Raw genomic sequence first — 20,355 nt, forward strand, 5'->3', positions numbered from 1 at the left:
TCACCCCACCCCTCCACGATGGAAGCTCCCAGCCTCTCCTTTTTTTCTTTTTCTTTTTTTATTCTGGGATTTATTTACCTTCTATAATTGAAACTTTATAGCCTTGAGAGGACCTCAGAGCTGGCCAGGGAGGGCGGGAGGGAAGCTTGGCTTCCTCCATCACCAGGGGCAACCCCAATCTCCTGCTCGCTCCAGCTCTGTGGCCGCCGGCTCCATCTTAGTTGGGTTCATTTGCATATAGTTGCTCTGATTGGCTGGTGGGTGTGGCTTAAGGCATAGTGAAGGTACGGTCAATTTGCATGTTTGTCTTTTATTAGTGTAGATAGTCGTGTTCTCAGCAAGGGATTTGGGTGCTTCTGATGGGAGGTCACAGGGCGACCTCAGTGTATGTGTCAGTGGCATTAGGTCCTGTGGAGGTGAGGTGGCTGGCTGGTCTCCTCCAATGGCCCTCCTTCTGCTTGGCCCGCTAGGACCACTGGGGTCTGGGGCGAGGGGTTTCAGCTGCCCTCAGGCCTTGTCCGCAGGACAGTCAGTGCTCGCCTGCTGGCCAGAAGTGCAGGAGACTGGAGACACCTTGGACCAGGACTCGAAAGAGTGCTCTATGGTTCTGACCCAGTGGCTGACGTGAGTGCATGTGTGTCTGTAAAGATGGACCCGTTTGCCCACCTTCGCTTTCCTGTCCTGAGGCCACAGGTTAAATACTGACCAAAGAACGTAAAGCAGGTCACCTTTCGGTTCAGACTGTCCCAACCCTTTCAATTGGAGTGACTGTCGTGCTTCAGGGTGTTAAATTGTGTAAACGTTCTTCCAAAGAGCCCCATTTTAGTACTTTTCTGTATCACCTTTACCTCCCTAAGAGCTCAGAGGCTTCTCCGGCTGTTGACTTTTCTCGGGTCATGTCACATGATACCCTGCGTTCTTTTTGGTTCCAGTTGAACTATTGGGAACCTCAGATTGCTGTCATTTTTCATCAAACCTGAAGGTGGCCAGGATGGAGCCAGTATTACGTTCGCTCCACCGGTGATCGCAGAGGTGTCATGAGCATATTGGGTTTTGCTCCACAGGAAACACACGGGGGGAGTTAATGACCTGTCTCCTTAGTTGCTTAAACTTCATATGAACTATGGACTTCAATGAAATAATTCAAGGACTGAAAACCGGCCGCCTGACATTCGAGCCGGAGCTGTCAGGGCGATGCGTGGGGTCGCAGTGCTGGGCTCCAGGGGCCGTGGTCGCTGTGGGCGGGCACGTGTGGCAGCTTTGTGGGTGATAGGCCTTGAAAGATGGGAAGGTCTGGGTGCCCCCTCAGGGGAGGAGAGGGTGCCAGGCCGGGTTCTGTGCACAAGTGTTCTGGGCCGTGTTGTGAGAGGATCTGTGGGCTGAAATCCGAGTGGTTCCTTCGGAGATAGCCTGCCCAGGTTGTTCGTGGTGTCCAAGCCAGTGAGCGTGTGCGGGAAGGTTTCCTGGGGGGCGTGGTGCGGTGCACGCCGGACAGGAGTCTCCTGGCAGGTCGGAGTGGGGAGGGGCTGTCGGGTGGCATACCTGGGGCTGCTGCGTGTCTGTTACGAATACATTCTCTGTGTGGACATGAGCTTTCATGTATCTTGGAAAGGAGTGTGTAGCCCAGTGGTTTGCAGAGTGGCTGTGTCGCTTTTTATTCCACCAGCAAAGTGTGGGCGCTGCCCTGCCTCCTCACGGCACGTGGCAGCGTCAGCCTTCGTTTCAGCCACGAGGACGGCCGAGCGCTCGCTGGCTGTGGTAGGTATTTCCCTGGGGACTCATCACAGTGAGCCTTTTTATGTGCTTATTGGATAGTTGAATCTTTTTCTGTGAAATGTCTTTTTAGACCATTGGCCAATTTAAACAACTCTGTTAAGCTTTTGGGGTAGTTGTATGTTAACATGCGGTTCTAAGAGTCAGGCAGGGAGTCCTGGGCACCCTGCCTGCGGTTCCCCAACAGGCGCTTCTCGCGGAACCCTGAGGCCGTGCTGCAGCCGGGCACCGACCTGTCTTCTGACACAGCCTTCTAGCCCACGAGGCCTCGTCTGGTGCCCACACCTGCCCCCGCCCCCCAGCGTCTTTTCCCAGGTCCCCGAGGTGGGAGCTGAGGTGCTGCGTGGAGACTTCGCTGGCTCTATGCTGAGCTTGGGGTGCTGCGTCTCCCGCGTGGTGCTGCCTTCGCTGCCTTTCCCATATGTTGTCTTTTCATCCCGTTCGTTTATTTTCCTTTATTTTCTTTGATGCTTCCTCGTTGACCTGTGAGTTATTTAGAAGTGTGATTGCCAAGGGTGAGATTTCCCTGTTCCGTGTTTCACTTTCCTTTTAGTCCAACTTGACGATGGTAAGATAACTGACTGGTTCCTGTCTCCCGGCCCAGGCGAGGTCTGTTTGGGCAACGGTTCCCTGGCAGTTGAAGAGCTGTGTGTCCTGGTGTTGGGCGGAGGGTTCTGTGCGTGCCAGGTGGGTCTGTGGCTGGTTGTGGTGTTCAGGTCTCTCCTTGTTGTGGCCCGTCTGTTGCTGATGGGTGTTGAAGCTCTAATTGGACCTGGAGACCTGTCTGCTTCTCTCTTCAGCTCTGTCCATTTTTCCTCCTGTTCTGAGGATTCGTAGTGTGGTGCATACACCTTTAGGGTGGACTGCAGTCTTCCTGGGGGGTGAGCCTTCACCACCCGAACGTCCCCAGCTGTCCCCAGGTGGCTGGTGTGGGAGGCGGATAAATGCTGTGGGTTCACACTCGGCTTCTGCCTCTAGTGACCGTGGACACACTGCTCGCTCTGTGCCTCCGTTTCCTTGTTTGTAACGTAGAGACAGACGTCTTGATTTAGTGGAATTGTGATACTTAAGTAACAGGCTCACGTGGAGCTTAAGGCCACTGGGTCCGAGATGGAGGTGGGGCCACTGTGCTGCTTCGTCGCCATAGCAGCAGGCCCGGTGCCCCCTCTGGAGACCATGCCGGCGGCCTCACTGCCGTCTCCCCTTTGCCATCAGAGGGACATGTATGTGGCTCCTCCCAGGGCTGCCGCTGGGTGCGCCCTGCCTGCCTGTGCGCAGTGCTGGTCTGGTTTCCCTGTCGCCCACTCTCCCCTCAGGGCCCCCACCTGCTTCTCGCTGCTCCTGAGGCCGTGGCCGTGAGGTCACTGAGTGGGTGTGCTGCCCACGCCCCATGGGTCTGAGTAGCTCGTTTGCAGTAGAGAAGATGGGGGATGGGACCCGCTGGCGTCTTTTTATGCCGTTAGGCGCCATGGTTGTTAATGGCCCTCTGTCCTCCGGGGGCGTTTTGAAGGTGCGAGTCATGCTCTGGTCATCTTTCCCTTGGCTCAGATAACATCCCCGAGGACCTCAGGGACCCCTTTTACATCGACCAGTACGAGCAGGAGCACATCAAGCCGCCTGTCATCAAGCTCCTGCTGGCGGGCGAGCTGTACTGCCGTGTCTGCAGCCTCATCCTGAAGGGGGACCAGGCGGCCGCCCTGCAGGGGCACCAGTCTGTCATCCAGGCCCTGTCCCGGAAGGGGATCTACGTGATGGAGAGCGACGACACCCCCGTGACGGACCCCGACCTCAGCCACGTGCCCATAAAGATGGTGAGTGCCGGCGCACCGCGCGCACTCCCCACCCCACCCAGGGTGTCCTGTGCGTGTTGGGGGCGAGTGAGGTCATGGCTTCCAGGGCCACGGGCACTCGCGTGGTGCCCAACCTGTCCTGCCGCCAGCTGTCCCTCTGCAGCTGAGCTGCACGACGAGGCACGACGAACCCTCAGGTACACACGGTGCACACGTGTGTGTGGCAGCTGGCCTGGGTCTGAGTGCGTGGCAGGCGCCTGTGTCACGCGTGGCCGAGTGCTGGTTCTGGCCCCGGGGGAGAGCAGCTCCTCTTGGCTGACGCCGGGTGAGCGCTGAACGCCGCCCCAAGAACGCCTCCCTCGGAGGCAGGCGTGGGGAGGTGTCCTTGTTGCGCTCATGCTGTCTGAGTGTTTCATGTGTACGTTGTGATTGTCCCCTAAGCAGCTCCCCCCGTCTTCCTCTGAAAGCCCACCCGTCCTGGGCTGGGCCGTCGGTGCCTCCTTGCTGCTTTGTGGAGCGTTGGCTGCATTTTAGGTTTTGTGGCTTCACTTTGGCCTTGGTGGCTGATGTGTGTGGGTGCGGGTGCCCCGCAGGTTTGGGAAGGAACGGCACAAAGGCGGCCTGTAGTTTCCGTGCCAGAGCTGCTGACGGTGCCCAGGGCCGTTGGTGGTCGTGCAGCCTCGGACAGGGCTCTCCGCCCTCTGTCCCTTTACCACAGCCCTGAAGTAAGGACCCCCAGCGCCCCAGGATTGTCAGGGAGATGAGGCAGGAGGACGAAGCCCCCACACTGCAGGGCACCCAGCTGGCCGACCCTGAGGAGGGGTAGCGAGCAGATGAGGCCTCGCTGTCTCCGCACGGGGAGAAGAGAGGAAGGACTCTGAGTGGGGTCTGTGGGGCCTGGTGGGACAGGCAGGTGGCAGCTCTGACCACCCTGCTTGCAGAGCGCCCACATGGCGATGGTGGACGCCCTCATGATGGCCTACACCGTGGAGATGATCAGCATCGAGAAGGTGGTGGCCAGCGTCAAGCGTTTCTCCACGTTCAGTGCCTCGAAAGAGCTTCCCTATGACCTTGAGGACGCCATGGTGTTCTGGGTCAACAAGGTGAGTGCACCTGGCGGCCGGTTCTCCTGGGGGATGCTGAGGTCTCCGCCCACTAGGGGCCACCAGACTGCGTGTGCTGCACCCAGAACCGCCTGCCGGCGTCAGAGCAGATGACAGGTGTCCCTGAGGAGTGGGCACAGCGTGGGGGGGCTGAGGGTGGGAAATCCAGGCCTGGTGGGGTCCACATTGCTGCCTCCTCCTCCTGTTGTCTCCCCCGTGCGCTTAAGGAGGCGCTCCTTTTTAGATGGTGTTTGAAGAGAAAAATGTCTTCTTAAAGGCTGTTTTTTCTTTTATATTTAGAAGCTTGCAATGTAATCTTTTATGCAATGTATATAAAGAATGGTTATTTTTGCCCTGGCCAGTTTTGCTCAGTGGATAGAGCGTTGTCCTGTGGACTGAAGGGTCCCGGTTCCGATTCCAGTCAAGGGCACATGCCTTGGTTGTGGGCTCGATCCCCAGGGGGCGTGTGCAGGAGGCAGCTGATTGATGGTTCTCTCTCGTCATTGGTGTTTCTATCTCTCTCTCCCTCTCCCTTCCGCCCTGAAATCAATAAAGATATATTTTTTAAAAAAGAATGGTTATTTTTAGTAGCATGTGATTATAGGGATCCCTTACCAAAGCCTTTTGGTTTTTTAAGTCTTATTTGCAAAAAGGTGTTCAGTGGTGACACTTTGCTACTAAAGACACAGAAGGTGGAGCCGCCCCGTGGAGTGTGAGCCGGGCATCCTTGCGCCACGTGCTGCTGGCTGGGCTCCCGGTGGGCTGGCAGGAGGCAGCCGATCCGTGGCTCTCCCGTTGATGCTTCTCTCCCTCTCCCTCTTTACTGTTTACAACAGCATGGATGGGCCTGTAGGGTATTATTCTCAGTGAAATAAGTCAAAGACAAGTACCCTATGATCTCACTGATACGTGGAATCGGGGGGCCGGGGGGGGAGGGGGGAGAAAAGTGAATAAACAAAACAGAAACAGACCCAGAGACACAGAGAACAAGCTGGTGGTTGCCAACACGGAGAGGGTTGGGGACGGATGAATAAAAACAGTGTGTATGGGGCTAGTTCTCTTCTTTCTGGGTAAATTGCTTGCTGCTCATCTTTCGCCATATTTCTTCGGGGAGGCTCTTTATTTCCAGTTTGATCAGGTTCTCATCCATCAAGGGTGTTGTTCATGTGCCACATTGGACTCTGACCTCCCCAGCTGTGGGCTCTGTTCCCGGTCCCTCGCTGGTGGGTCCGTGGTCTCACCGATCAGCCGCAGCACTGCTGCCTCCCGTGGAGTTGTCGGCCTTAGAGACGCCCTCTCTTGCCCCAGGCTGTCTGGTGGACATTGCCTTCTGCTTGCTGTTACCTCGACCCTCCCCCTCGGGTCCCACCATCCTGCTGTGGTCACATAGACCCTCTGCCACACCTGACAGCCCACGAGACGCTCAGGTGTCGCCTCAGGTGTGCGCTCTCGCTCACGGGGTGGTTCCTGCACCCGCTGCCGTCAGGCTCCTCGGGTGGACTGTGCAGGAGGAGATGCCCGCACTCTTGGTGAGTGAGGTGGCAGCCTTTCCTGCTGCTGCATCCCGTCTCCCCTGGGCACTCCTGTTTGGTAATTTGATCTGCACTGATTTTTCTTTTGTCTTTTTCAAGTATGTTTTTGTTAATTTTTTAAGGAGAAAGGAAAGAAGGATAGAGTGAGAGAGAGACATCTGTCGGCTGCCTCCTGCACGCCCCCCACTGGGGATGGAGCCTGCAACCTGTGCATGTGCCCTGAGCGGGAATAGACTGTGACCTCCTGGTTCATGGGTCGATGCTCAACCACTGAGCCACACCAGCTGGGCTGTTTTTTTTTTCCTTTTAAAAACCATTTTCCTACCTTCTTTTTAAAAATTTTATTATTTTATTGGGGTGACATTGGTCAGCATGAACATGTACGTTTCAGGTGTGGGTTTCCATGTTACAGGGCCTGTGTATTGCCTGTGTGCCCACCACCCAAGGCCAGGTCTGCTCCTGCCGCCATGTATCAGGGCCTCACCTTCTTGATGGGAATCGCCTGCGCTCACTCACTGTACCTTGTTTCATGGTGGAAGGCTCAGCTCTGTGCCTTTCATCCCAGGGCTTTGACCCGGCCCCGTAAGCATGGGCGAGTATTTCCCATGGTGTTGTTTTATAATTGCAATTTTCATTTTATCTTTAAGTAACTCCAGGAGAGAGCACTTTACTTCCACAAGTTGTGTGAGCTGCCCAAGGCGTGCACGGTGAACATGGGCTCAGGCTTATCTAGGGCATCTTGTCCTGTCAGGGGCCGCTGTCGCGGGTGATGGAGGGCGAGAGGGAGGCGGCAGCCCACATGGCACTTGGGGGCATCTTGTTTTCCACCCGTCAGGTCACCTGGAGGCCTCGGTGTCTGCGGGTGAGAGAGAGTTGGTAATACCTGCTTCAGAGTCGGAGTGAGAGCAGTGGGGCTGGGGCTGGGAGGAGATGTGGCAACCAGTGTCGGAGAGCAGTCACCTTTTAAAAATATATATATATATATTTATTATATTTATTTCAGAGAGGAAGGGAGGAGGGAGACAGAAACATCCATGATGAGAGAGAATCGTGGATCGGCTGCCTCCTGCATGCCCCCTACTGGGGATGGAGCCTGCAACCCAAGCATGTGCCCATGACCAGAATCGAACCCGGGACCCTTCAGTCTGCAGGCCGGCGCTCTGTCACTGAGCCAAACCAGTTAGGGCAGCAGCCATCTTTTCAATGCATTTTCTTCTCCTCCAGGTCAATCTTAAGATGAGAGAGATAACGGAGAAAGAAGGGAAGCTCAAGCAGCAGTTCCTGGAGAGCCCTGCTCACCAGAAGGTAAAGGGCAGGCACTTCCTCGCTGTGGAGGTCGCCACGCGCACCACTGGTCACGCCTTCCTCACAGGCTGGCCTGCAGCACCTCAGGGGCAGTGGGCACGCAGCCTGCACCCTCTCCCTGGCAGGGCGTCCAGTGTGTCACCCGGGGGGTGAAGGGTTGTGGGAGATCCGGGGTCCGGGAGTCGGCTTCTACCAGTCAGCAAGTGAGGCGCATGTTGCCGTCGGCAGTGGCACCTCCCAGACCTCAACACTGCCCACGAGGTCCTGGGAGGCTGACGTGGCGCCCTGAAGCCCACGCGGGGTGGTGGCAGGGCCTGTGGCACCTGAGGAAATGGTACAGGTGGCGTTGGTGTGTCCCTGTCACTTCTGTCCTTTCTTCCCTGACATGGTTTTTCTGGTCAAGCACGTGCATGACTGGAACCACGTTCCCTGAACACATGCACGATGTGGCCCAGCCATGGCTGCGGTCTGCCCGCGTCCCTCGCTGTGGGGATGTGTAGGCACCGCATGTGTGACAGTGTTTGTTCCTCCTGCTCTCCGACGGCGCGCTGCGCCCCTCCCTCGGTGCACGGGCATCTGTCCTGGTGCCCAGCCGCACCAAGTTCCCGGAGTGCTCATTGCTCCCACAGAGACTAGTGTAGAGGTGCCCGTACCTTCCACTGTGGGTCACGGGCACTGATCCCTCGTGTCCACACTGCACCCACGTGTGTACGCCATCCGTCCATCCGTCCGCACGTGGGCCGGCCCGCTGACCCTCCTCTCCTGCCTTCTCCCTGCTTCCCGAGCAGTCTCCCTCCAAGTGGTACTGGAAGCTGGTGCCCGTAAGTGGACTCCGTGCCCCGCTGCCATCAGACGCCATCCTGTGCTGCCACCTGCTTCCATTCCCAGTTGCTCGGCCACCTGTCTGTGTCTGGATGTCCTGGTGTAGTTGCACTTTGTGCCGTGTGGGTGCGGCCTGCGTCTGGCTGACAGACAGGCTTGGTTCCCACGGTGGGCACTGGGAGTTCTGGGTTGCATTTCACAGGCAGCGTGCAGTCGGATAGGGTTTGCATTTCGGCCAATGGGTGCTAGTTACTCTACGTGATGAACGTGAGTGTAAAGCAGGGTCTTCTCTTCTGAGAAGGACGAATGCACTCCAGGCGACTCTTGTTGTTGCTAATCCTCACGCGAGCGTATTTTTCCATTGTTGTTTTGTTCGTTTGGGGTTTGTTTGTTTTTTTTTTTGAGTGGAAGCGAGGGAGGTAGGAGGCAAAAGAGAGAAATATTGATGTGAGAGAGACGCATCCATTGGTTGCCTCCTGCAGGCATCCTGACGGGGCTGGGGATCCAACCTGCAACCTGGGTACGTGCCCTTGACCAGGAATCAAACCTGGGACCCTTCAGTCCGCAGGCCGATGGCCAGTCACAGAGCCACACCGGTCAGGCCCAGGCGGCTCTTTGTTTTGTCCTTCCTGCTGTGACCGACCCCAATGGTGACCTGTCGTGTCTCAGTGCCACGGCACAGCTGTCTGTGGTGAGGTGACACCACGGCCGCCTGCGCGGTGGCGGGGGCCACCCTCCTTCCTGGTCGGGGCTCTGGGTCCCCAGTGAGAAGTGGGTTTCCCTGAGAGAGGAAAGCGAAGGTGGTGCCACCCTGCAGGCACAGAGGGTGGCACCCAGATCACTTGGCAGGCCTTGGTTTCATGTCTGGGCAACTTGGCCTCCAAACTCTGCCACCAGGCGGTGCCCTGGGACAGGCTGGCAGATGGGGTCCATGTGAGCAGTGGTCTGGCCTACTTTGTGGCTGATGATTTTGCTCTGAGATATGTTAACAAGGAAGAAAGCATTTTATGGATATTTTCATATCTCTTAATTTTTTGAATGCTGAAAGCCGAGGGAAATGTTACAAGTTACGAGGTTTAGGAAGGACAAGTGGGAACCCGGCTGTCCCACAGGAAGGCAGGTGCAGAGCAGAGCAGAGCTGTGTCGGTACTGACCAGGGCGGCCCGCAGCTGGCCCTTAGTTCCTTGTGGTGGTTGACCCCTCGCTGCCGGACCACAGCACCCAGCCCGTGGCGACGAGGATGGCGGGGAGAGGTCTGGCAGGGCGCAGGCTCTGAGGTTTCACCTTGTCAGCCACGGCCTAGAGGTTAACAAGCTGACCGGCAGGTGGTCAGTTACACGGGGCTTTCCCTGGTTCTGAGTTCACTCCATCCATCTTCAGCCGAGAACTCATGTGCTTCACTGCATGCTGTGGTTGTCACCGTGTGTGCTGTGTGTCCGTGTGGGAGCTGGCCTGGCGCATGCCCGCGTCTGCATGCTGGGGCCGGGACAGCTGCCCGCCTCTGCCACGGGCGAGAAACAAGTTACGTCTGCAGCAGAGCAGCCCTAGCGACGCGAGGGAGCCCGCTCCTCATCTCAGCAGGATGTTGCCAGTGCCTGTTACGCAGAGTTGGCACCCATGGCTCTGCCCTGTGCGGCCTGGAGGCACCTTGACTTCTCCGTGGTGAGGCCTTTCCTCTGGGCCGGCCTCTCTCTGTAACAGCCCCGGCCCCAGGGCAGCTGCCGGCTTCCTCCTGCGCCGCCCTGGCCCCCATAGTCTCCTCCCCCGTGCAGAGTGGTTTGTGAATGTTCATGCAGAACACGGGGCAGCAGGACGTGGGGGACAGCGCTGTGTCCCCTCCCAGGTGGCCTGGCCTCACTCCTCACCTGCCCTTGGGGCTGGTGCTTGGGGCAGCCCACCTGGCACATGCCTCCCCTGAAGGGGGTGCAGAGACCCTGAGAAGCCCTGGTTCAGGGTGGGCCCCGCCCGCGAGCTCTCGGTCTCCTGCTCCGGCACCACTGACCTCGTGCACGAAATTGTCTGCCCTGCTCTCGGGAACTTCTCCACCACACACTGAAGCCATTTGTACGTTTTTAACGGCCGGGCCGACACGGTGAACACTGCCAGCACTGAGCACAGTGGCTGCCTCAGGGCTTCGAGTGACAGGACTTCGAGTTCATACTTAACTTGTTTCTCCTCCGCGTGCAGCAGTGGCTCTGTAGACGTGCCCGCCCCTCTGCCGGCACCTTAGAGCGAGACGCCGCTGCCTTAGCAGCTGATGACTGTCAGCCAGGGTTGCCACGAGCGTAGTTCCCAGATCTTGACGTGTGGGTTCTGGGCAAAGTATGTAATCCCGACATTTTGAGTGTTTCCCCTACAACTGCCTTGTTCCAAGCGTTGTCCACCGCACGGCGCTCTCGACTCAGCCTGCTCGGGACGTGGGTGGGAGTGGACGTGGGGCACCTCATGTGTAGAGTCTGCCTTTTGTCGACCGCAGGTGCGCTACCGCCGAGAGCACCTGTCGGCGAGGCAGCCCCCCTACTTCCCGCTGCTGGAGGACCTGATGCGAGACGGCAGCGACGGGGCCGCGCTGCTGGCCGTGGTCCACTACTACTGCCCCGAGCACATGAAGCTGGACGGTGAGTGCAGAGCGCCCCTGTCACACCCATGTCCTTGGTGCCCCCCTGGGCAGGAGCTGCGTGGAGAGGGTTGGGGGTGAAGTGCGCAGTGTGGATGGCACCCGCTGTGGTCACGTGGTGCAGGCGCAGGGCTGGGTCTCCACTCTGAGGTCTTTATTCTTGCTCTGTAATTAGTGCTAATTTGGGGGAGAGGCTTCGAGGACGTCAGCACCCACCTTCTCAGGTGTCGCCCATGGTGGTCTCTCCCGCGTGCTGCTGGCACCTCCGGGACGCGGTGGTACTCAGGTCACGGCCCTCCCCTCCGTGGCTCTGCTGCTCAGGCTGCCCCAGATTCAGGCGGGTGGGCCAAGCTCTGTTTAGCTTTACTCGGCTAAGCCTGTGTGATTTGGGCTCAGGAGTAGTCATGTGACTGTGGGAAGGCCCACATCTCACAGGTGAGGGGACTGGCCTGTGCAGAATGTGGGCCCAAAGGTGCCTGTGTGGGGAGTGCAGTGAGGCCTCCCCAGGAGACGGAGCCCCCCACTGTGTAGGAAAGACCTGACCCTGAAAAGCCAAACTTGAGAACTTCAAAAGAAAATACAGGACAACGGTTTTAGGCTGTTGTTGGGATGGATTACTTCTTAAATTACAAAAAAGCACAAATAATAGAAAAGATTCTTGTATTTAAATCAAAGGTCCTCAAACTTTTTAAACAGGGGGCCAGTTCACTGTCCCTCAGACATTCCACACGTGTGCACTGCGGGCCCGGGACGAGTTGGCTGCTAAGCAGGACAGGCAGCGGCAGCAAAACACCTGGCGGGCCGGATAAATGTTTTCGGTGGGCCGCATGTGGCCCGTGGGCCGTAGTTTGAGGACCCCTGATTTAAATTAACCATATTAAAATTCAGTGACACGGGACATTATAAACAAACTTGTGATAAACCATATCCATGAGAAAGTAGTTGTCAAAGGATCGTCACACAGCCCTTTTGTAACCGTCTATATATATAAAAGGCAAGCGACTGGAACAACCTGAACGGCCAGAATGACCAGTCGCTGTGACACGCACTGTGGCCGGCCACCCAGCCTGAGAGGAGGCAGGGCCAGCTGGCCAACCTGCCACGGCCCCTTCCCCCGGCCAGCCCAGCCCTGATCGGCCCTGATCGGGTAGGCTGGCCGGACCCCACCATGCACAAATTCATGCACTGGGCCTTTAGTCCTGTATAATAATCCTCCTGTACAACAAAGGGGTAATAAGCAAATAGTCTGAACAGCAGAACAACTGAACAACCCATCAAAGCGTAATATGCTAAGGTTGCTCAACCACTCGCTATGATGTGCACTGACCACCAGGGGCAGACAGTCGACCAATCGCTATGACATGCACTGACCACCAGAAGCAGATGCTCCAACTGGTAGGTTAGCTTGCTGCTGGGGTCCAGCCGATCAGGACTGAGTGAGATATGCCAGACACACCCTGGAGTCCTCCCGCGGTCCCTCCCCGGCCCCATTGTGCCCCAGTGGGATCCCTCACCCTGGCCTGTGCCCTCTCACAATCCTGGACTCCTTGTGGGATGTCGGAGAGCCGGTTTCAGCCTGTTCCCACAGACCACTCCCCTTGGGAGGGTGCCAGACATAGGGCTCTCCCAATCGGGACTCGTTGGGCCCGAGCCCACGGCAGGCACAGTGGGGCCGGGATGAGTGGAGCGGCAGGTAGGAGCTGCTGGCAGCGTTGGACTGCGGGTTTTGGCCTGATCCCTGCAGGCCACCCAGAGGGACCCCACCCGTGCATGAACTCATGCACTGGACCTCTGGTCTATATATATAAAAGGCTAATTGTCCGTCCAACCAGTAGCTATGACATGCACTGATCACCAGGTGGCAGACGCTCAACACAGGAGCTGCCATGACGTGCACTGGCCATTTAAAAATAAACGGCTCCACGGACATGGCACCAACAATCCAACACTTCTCTTCCCCCAAGTGGCACCCCACCAATCACAGCCGACGCTGCCGAGACCCTATGGCGCAAAATGCGGTCCCTAGCCCAGCCTTAAACGGTCACTGTGGGTGCTGGGTAATGACGTCACATAGCAACGCCTGGCTTCCTCTCCCTAGCAACTAGCCTCCTTGTGGTTTCTTCAGCCCAAGAACACGACTTGCTTTATAGCCAGGTGCAAGCATTTCACACTGTAACCAAATGTCCGTGAAGCTTTTTCCCGTGCCTCATCTCATTTGATGCTCACAGACGTCCTGGAGAAGGTAGATAGGAGACTCAAAACGGACGTTTAGAAAGCTTAGAAACGTGACCCGACTGAAAAGAAGTGGTGGACCTTGAAAATGACTTCAGATTTTCTCACTGCGCAGAAGATAGACACGGCTGCAATTAAATAGTTTACCCTTTGTTCTCCCTGCGTGACCTACAATAATAATCTGCTTCGTGTTGATATTTACTGCTGTGTTGCTGACAAGTACCTGAAAGAGAAGTTGGGGTGCTTCACTGGGCTGGAAAAAGTTTAGCTAAATCAGAAAGCAGGCCTAATTAAGCAAGTTTATTCTATATCTATAAAAGGCTAAGTTGACTTGCCCAGGCCTGATGCCTCTGTCAGAGGCGTCTGGCCTGGGCAAGGGGCCAATCCTGCGATTGGAGGGTGATGGGGGTCAACGCCTGAGGGCTCCTAGTATGTGAGAGGGGGCAGACTGGGCTGAGGGACACTCCTCCCACCAGCACAGCCAGTGATTGAATTTCGTGCACCGGGCCCCTAGTATATACATAAAAGGCTAAGTTGACTCACACATGCACAATACATATAAAGCCCTCATTGTCGATCATGAATTTGGTTGACACTTCTATTATAGAGAAAGGGTGGATAGCGATATTAAAATATTTCTTCTAATTAATTTCCTTTCCATGTGCATGAATCTGTGCACTGGGACACTAGTGACACATGAAGAACTCCTACGGATCAGTAAGCAAAAGGCAGACAATCAGAGCTGCAGGGAGAGCGGGCTTTTCACGGGAGGAAGCCAGCACGCAGCCCCAGCAACACGCATCTCACACCCCCGGGGGGAGGTGGGGCGGTTGGCTGGGCGACCTCGGCATGCAGGTGAAGAGAGCACACCGATTGGTTTTCATGGCATTTCTGTGACAGTGAGAACTGTGCAATACGCCAGCTGTTCCAGCGAATGCCTGAGTCCATCCCATCGGCCGGATCTGGGGGGAAACACAATACTGAGTTGAGGGAACAAACAGGCTGCACAGTGCAGGCACATGCCACCAGGAGTGTCAGTGTAAGCGAATGGCCAGCAGCCTGCTCTTACGGACACACTGTTTACGGACACAGCGAATGGGAGGGGCCACGCAACTTGGGGGTGGGCGAGGGCGGCTGGCTGGGGAGCTGGGCTTTGACAGCGTCGACGGTTTTACTGCTGACAGAGCAGGATCTGAATCAGATGCGGTTTGACGGTGATATTGGTTCCACCCGGAAAGGGCACCTGGGGGGCTGATCTCAAACATTTGTAATATTTCACGATCCGAGTTTTTTAAAAAGGAACATCTCTTAGCGCTAGACATGTGCACTGTTCCTTGGCTTGTGACTAGCTCCTCTGGGAGCGCCCAGTGCAGCGTGTCGCCAGGAACAGAAGCCCCGGAGTCTGGGCTCCCGTCTCACCTGCGCACCTTCCAGTTCCTGCGTTTACTTCCTCGGGTCCCTCTGCCACCTGCCTCCCCACCCCCCACCCCCATTTACGGGCAGAGTTCATGTAAATTGTCGCTGCAGCGGCTTCTGACTTAGTCTTGAGCTGTTTTAGCTGTCCTACTGGTTCCTGCCTGAGGGCCCCCCAAAGAGCACTCCCACCCCGGGGGGCCGAGGGAGGGTGCTGGCAGCCTGCCCCAGTGCTGTGACCAGCTCCCCCATGCTGTTCCGTGGGCACGCCTGGCATTTCTCAGTGTACGCCCCTCCCCACACGTAGGTAATCACGCAGGGGTGCCCAATGGTTAAACACACGCCAGCTTTCTGCGTGTCCTTTCTTAACCTGAAGGGGGTGGTTCCTGTCCATCCTGGAAGCCCAGGCTTAAGATTTCAAGTGATTTCTGTGGCTCTTTTTAGAGTTGGACAGTTTGGTTCCGATCCTGAGGTTCCTCAGGTCTTCCTGCCGAGTGGTTCCCGTCCGTGGTCAGTCACTGACCTAAACACCACGCTGCCTCTCGACGCTGTGAAGCAGACGTGGTTCTAGCGACGTCCTTTCTGTCTCTGTCAGACGTGTGCTTGAAGGAGGTCGTGTCGATGGCTGACAGTGTGTATAACATCCGGCTTCTGAGGGAGTTCTCGAATGAACACCTGAACAGATGCTTTTACCTCACCTTGGAAGACATGCTCTACGCTCCCCCGGTGCTGAAGGTAACCATGACTGCGGCGCGCACACGGCTAAGGCTCCGCGGGCACAGCTGCTCATCGCGCCTGGGTTCTGTTTTCCTCGCAGCCGAACGTGATGGTCTTCATTGCCGAGCTCTTCTGGTGGTTTGAGAACGTCAGGCCCGACTTTGTTCAGCCCAGGGATGTCCAGGAGCTGAAGGACGGTGAGTGGACGCGGCGGCTGCTTCCCGTGAGCTTCCTCCTCGGAGCTCCCGCTCGCTCCCTGCGCTCCTGGGCAGCGACGGTGCCGGGCGTGGACGGCTGCATCTGGGGGAGAGCCCCGCCTGTCTGAGGGGCCCCGGGGCCTGCTGAGCGTCTGGGAGGGGGGCCGCTGGGCTGAGTGTGCTGGCTGTTCCCCCCTGCAGGGTCGGGACGCACCCGTGTTCCCCAGAGTAAGGGGAACTGGAGACTCAGTCTGTCCCCACCTGCAGTTTTGGGTTACTTATTCCAAAACTGTGGCCTGGAGACTCAGCTTCCAGGAGGTGACGCGGGCGAGTGTGTTCCTTCCTGTGGTTTCCCTAAGACTATGAAGAGATTGGCCCAGGGGAATGTGGGTAAAGCGGCCACAATAAATAGGCCTTTTTTCACGGAATGATGACAAAAAAGAAAAAGAAATCACCTGCCCTCACAGCAGATAGTTGCACGCCGACAGCAGGTAACCGGCCCCTGGCTGTACAGGAAGCTCAATGCAGCGTGAGCGAAGGAACCCATAACTCGGCCCGACTGGGCCCTCCGTGACCGTGGGCTCCACGTGCCCGTTGCTCACGGAAGGCGCTCACCTCCTCCGTGGTCCCAGCAAACCCGCTGAGGCCGCGCCAGACCCGAGGAGGGACCCTGTCCCAGCTCAGGCCTCAGCACTGCACTCACAGCCAGTTTTTCTTTGGAGAAGCTTGGTTTCCAGTAAAAGCGATGTTATTTTGGTGTTTATAGGAGCAGCAGGGTTTTCTAGATGCTTCTTGCTGACTTAACTGTGAATCATATGGACGTTTCTGTAAAATTTCTATTTCTTCAGCAAAAACAGTGTCACACCAAAAAAGCAGCCGGCCTCCCGTCCCTATCTCCAACGCCACCAAGCGTAGCTTCCTGGGTGGCCCTGCGGCAGCGAGCCCGGCCGAGCCGCCAGCCCCAGCTCAGCCACCCGCCGAGGGCTGCCCCAGGCAGCACCTGCACCCCGAGGAGCCTGACCCTCTGTGAGTTGTCTGTCGCTTTCGGAGTTGAGTCTCGGGGTTCTGTCCCTTTTCTCGTTAACTTCCTCCCAGAGGCAGGAGGGAGGCGGGATGCACTCTTGAATTTTGCTGTTAGAATTGGAAACTCACGTTTTTATCACAGACGGTGACCAGAAGCCAGGCTGTCCCCACCTGCAGTTTTGGGTTACTTATTCCAAATTTGAAGTTCTTGGCACCGTTTTGGTTTAGTTCTTTTTTAATAATCTTTCTCAAAGAATCAGTGAAATTCTTACCTGTGGTGTGAATTGGCGATGGTCTCTGTGGTTTCTTTTGTATTTGCTTTTGACCGTGAAGGTTGCTAACCCACCGATTTCTCTCCTGACAGGGGGAGAGGGGCCTCTGCCTTCAGCCCGTCGCATCCCTTGCTGCCCCTGCGGCAGCGGCAGCAGAGGGCGGCACCGGGGGAGGACCCGCCGGGTAAGAGCGGCCCTTCCTCCTCTCCTCACAGCCACTGGCACAGCAGTTGTTGGGGCGCAGCAGGCGGGGAGCTAGTGAGGACTGGGCAGGAGAGAGCTCAGGTGGACCCGTGTGCCATGGAGTCTGTTGTCCTCAGAGTGGAAACACCATTCACCCGGTGAACTGTGCGAGGTGCGCAGAGTCACTGTGCGTGCCTGAGCGAGAACCGAGTGCACTCACGGTGACTTAGAGGCCGGGCCATGTTGTGTCCTGACGCGGAGGGATCACTATTGAGTTCACGTTACTCACCGTGGATACTGTTGGAGGTGACCTGTGGGGTGGTCTGCTCTCAGTGATGCATTTCCGTGAGAAACGGTTACTGTGCTGATGAGTTTCAAAGGACATAACCTTGGCTTCCTCCTGCTGATCACATCCCTGCCTCTTCCGCCTGCAGATGAGCGACACCGATCCAACTCCTTGACCCGCATGGATGGGCAGCCACGGGGAGCAGCGGTAGCGTGGCCAGAAAAAAAACACAGGTGAACCGTGTCAACTGTTCCTTAGACCAGTGGTCGGCAGACTCATTAGTCAACAGAGCCAGATATCAACAGGACAGCGATTGAAATTTCTTTTGGGAGCCAAATTTTTTAAACTTAAACTATATAGGGAGGTGCATTGTTATCAACTTCATTAGGGTGCTCCTAAGGCAGAGGAAGAGCCACACTCAAGGGGCCAAAGAGCCACATGTGGCTCGCAAGCCGCAGTTTGCCGACCACTGCCTTAGACTAACAGCCGTCTCCTGCTGTGGCCTAGACCCCCAGACCCCAGGAGCACTGAAGCCTGGAGGGCATTCGTCGGCAGCGGCGAGGGCACCCTGGCGGGTGATGAGTCAGAGCCAGGTGTGAGGCCCCGCCGGGCAGTGCCGGGACTTGCAGAAGTGAGGCCTCACTGCTCTTCACGCCGTAACTCCTGGGTTTTAGGAAATGTGGTCCTTTTTCATTAATGGGTTTTTTATTGCAGCTTTTAATCAGAAATGTTTTAGCTTTAATTTCCAGTATGACAAACATTGATTAGTAAGGATAAACATAACAAGTAAAAGCTCTTTGGGGTCCTCAGTCGTTTTTCAGGGTGTAAAGAGGTCCTGGCAGCGAAGTGTTTTTGAGTCGCTCCCTGAAGCCAGCTCTGCCCTCTGCTCAGGGCAGGGGGTCTAGCTGCATCGCCGGGGCTCCCAGCCGAGCTGCTGGCTCCCTGCTGAGTCCCTCCGCTGACAGTGGCTCTTCCCACTGCAGGCCTGCGGCCCAGCCAGCGCCTTTCGCGCTGTACCACGCTGCGAGCTGCGACGCGGACCCCGGCTCTGGCGACAGTATCAGCTTGGCCCGCTCCATCAGCAAGGACAGCCTGGCCTCCAACATCCTCCCCCTGACCCCGCAGAACCAGCCACACCCCCCCGCCCTGAGGGCCGGCGGGAAAAGCCTCCTGAACAATGTGGACATCGAGGACGAGGACGAGGAGCTCGTGGCCATCGTTAGGACAAACGGGGCTCCTCACGGCAGTGACCTGGGCCCCACGACAAATGCCAGGTCTCCCCAGAGACCGGCGGGCCCAAAGATTCCCAAGGCTCAGAAAGAGGGCTGTCCTGCCTTCTGCTACCTTGGGACCCCCATGCCGGGCACAGAGGGCGCTTTCTCATTAATTGTTTCCATTGTGCGCAAATTACCCTGAATATCCAATACGTTTTATTACACAGTCTCTCATTAAAACCAAAGGCGGCACTCGGGACCCGAATAGGACCTTCACCCCGATTTCCTCCGCGGAGCTGTGTGCTGAGGTGGGGCTGCCGGCCGGGGAAGCCCGCGGGGAGCCTCTGGCCAGCGGCGGTTTCAATCCTCCATCTCAGGGACAGCCCCCCGACGGCTTCTTCCTTCACGTGGCCAGAGCGGGCGAGGCCCCGGAGGGCAGGCTGCACGGGAGCCGGGCAAGAAGCCCGCTCGCCCGCGACCCGGAACCGTGGGCCGTCCTGAGGCAGGACTCGGACTCGGACGTCGCAGACCTGGAGGAGGCCGAGCACGACTTCCTCGGGGAGGACCTCCCAGTGCTGATGGGGCGGTACGCGGGCGAGGAGGAGTCGGCCAAGCTGCAGGAGGACATGCAGGTGAAGGAGCACGAGGACAAGGACGGCGCCAGCGGCCGCTCCAGCCCCTGCCTGAGCACCGGCTCCCAGCTCAGCGGCGCCTCCGTGGCCAGCGGGAGCGCCAGAATGACCAGCTTCGCCGAGAGGAAGCTCCAGCGGCTCAACAGCTACGAGACCAAGTCCAGTACGAGCAGCTCCCAGAAGACCACGCCGGACGCCTCGGAGAGCTGCCCGGCCCCGCTGACCACGTGGAAGCAGAAGAGGGAGCAGAGCCCTGGCCGGCAGGGCAGGGACCACGCCAGCCTCCTGGCCTCGGAGCTGGTGCAGCTGCACATGCAGCTGGAGGAGAAGCGGAGGGCCATCGAGGCCCAGAAGAAGAAGATGGAGGCGCTGTCCGCCCGGCAGCGCCTGAAGCTGGGCAAGGCCGCCTTCCTGCACGTGGTCAAGAAGGGCAAGGCCGAGGCCGGGCCCCAGCCCCTGAAGCCGGAGCCCAGCGAGGAGGACTTCGGCGGAGCTGTGTCCAAAACCGAGGAATTCCGGGCTCGGGAGCAGGGCCGGGGAGACGCGGGCGAGTGTCAGGACGCGGACAGAGAGGGCCTGGCGCTCCTGCAGCAGCACAGGCGGGACCCGGCCGCGCTGCCTGAGCTGGAGAAGAGCAAGGCGCTGTCTGCGGCCCTCCTGGAGGTGGCCGGGGACGGGCTGGACACGGGCGAGGGGGACCTCTCCATCGAGAAGCTCAACGAGACCATCAGCACCCTGCAGCAGGCCATCCTGAGGATCTCCCAGCAGCAGGAGCAGCTGCTCCTGAAGTCCCCTGTCCCCCCCGTCCCTGGGGCCCGAAACAACGCCGCGGACCCGAAAGTCAAGGCGTCCATCCACTTTGTGGAGCCTCTGTCTCCAACCGGAGTGACGGGGCACCGCAGGGCTCCCCGTCTGGGGCAGGGTCGGAATTCCCGGTCGGGGAGACCCGCTGAGCTCAAGGTCGCGAGAGACAGGCAGCAGGGCTCCCGGAGTAAGACCCCGACGCCCAGCGTGGAGGCCCTCCCGCACCTGCGGCCCTTCCCGCCGCGGACGCCCCCCGACCCGGGCTGGGACGGGGCGGCAGACCCCGGGAGTGACCCCCCCGAGAAGGGCTTCTTCGACAGCTACCGGCTCCACGATGCCAGCAACCAGCGGGCACTCACCTTGCCCTCGCCCAAAGACGCCAACATCCTGTCGGAGCAGATGAGCCTCAAAGAAGCTCTGGGCCTGGGCCTGAAAGAGGC

The 20,355-nt window shown here is 57.8% G+C and overlaps 1 protein-coding gene across 1 annotated transcript in view; it reads left to right on the plus strand.

Moving 5' to 3' along the window:
- Positions 1 to 2,883: 2,883 nt before the first annotated feature.
- The window catches only part of CAMSAP1 (calmodulin regulated spectrin associated protein 1), a 21,584-nt gene continuing 4,112 nt past the window's right edge, over positions 2,884 to 20,355 (plus strand). Inside the window, exons 1-12 of the mRNA XM_015572323.1 lie at positions 2,884 to 3,026; positions 3,284 to 3,584; positions 4,505 to 4,666; positions 7,423 to 7,503; positions 10,802 to 10,943; positions 15,183 to 15,322; positions 15,405 to 15,501; positions 16,350 to 16,527; positions 16,889 to 16,980; positions 17,414 to 17,498; positions 18,249 to 18,663; positions 18,707 to 20,353. Coding sequence (XP_015427809.1) covers positions 2,884 to 3,026; positions 3,284 to 3,584; positions 4,505 to 4,666; positions 7,423 to 7,503; positions 10,802 to 10,943; positions 15,183 to 15,322; positions 15,405 to 15,501; positions 16,350 to 16,527; positions 16,889 to 16,980; positions 17,414 to 17,498; positions 18,249 to 18,663; positions 18,707 to 20,353 — 3,483 coding nt within the window. The remainder of the gene's footprint in view (positions 3,027 to 3,283; positions 3,585 to 4,504; positions 4,667 to 7,422; positions 7,504 to 10,801; positions 10,944 to 15,182; positions 15,323 to 15,404; positions 15,502 to 16,349; positions 16,528 to 16,888; positions 16,981 to 17,413; positions 17,499 to 18,248; positions 18,664 to 18,706; positions 20,354 to 20,355) is intronic.

This window comes from Myotis davidii, unplaced genomic scaffold (assembly GCF_000327345.1).
Source record: "Myotis davidii unplaced genomic scaffold, ASM32734v1 scaffold609, whole genome shotgun sequence".
In the NCBI taxonomy this organism is placed as follows: Eukaryota; Metazoa; Chordata; class Mammalia; order Chiroptera; family Vespertilionidae; genus Myotis; species Myotis davidii.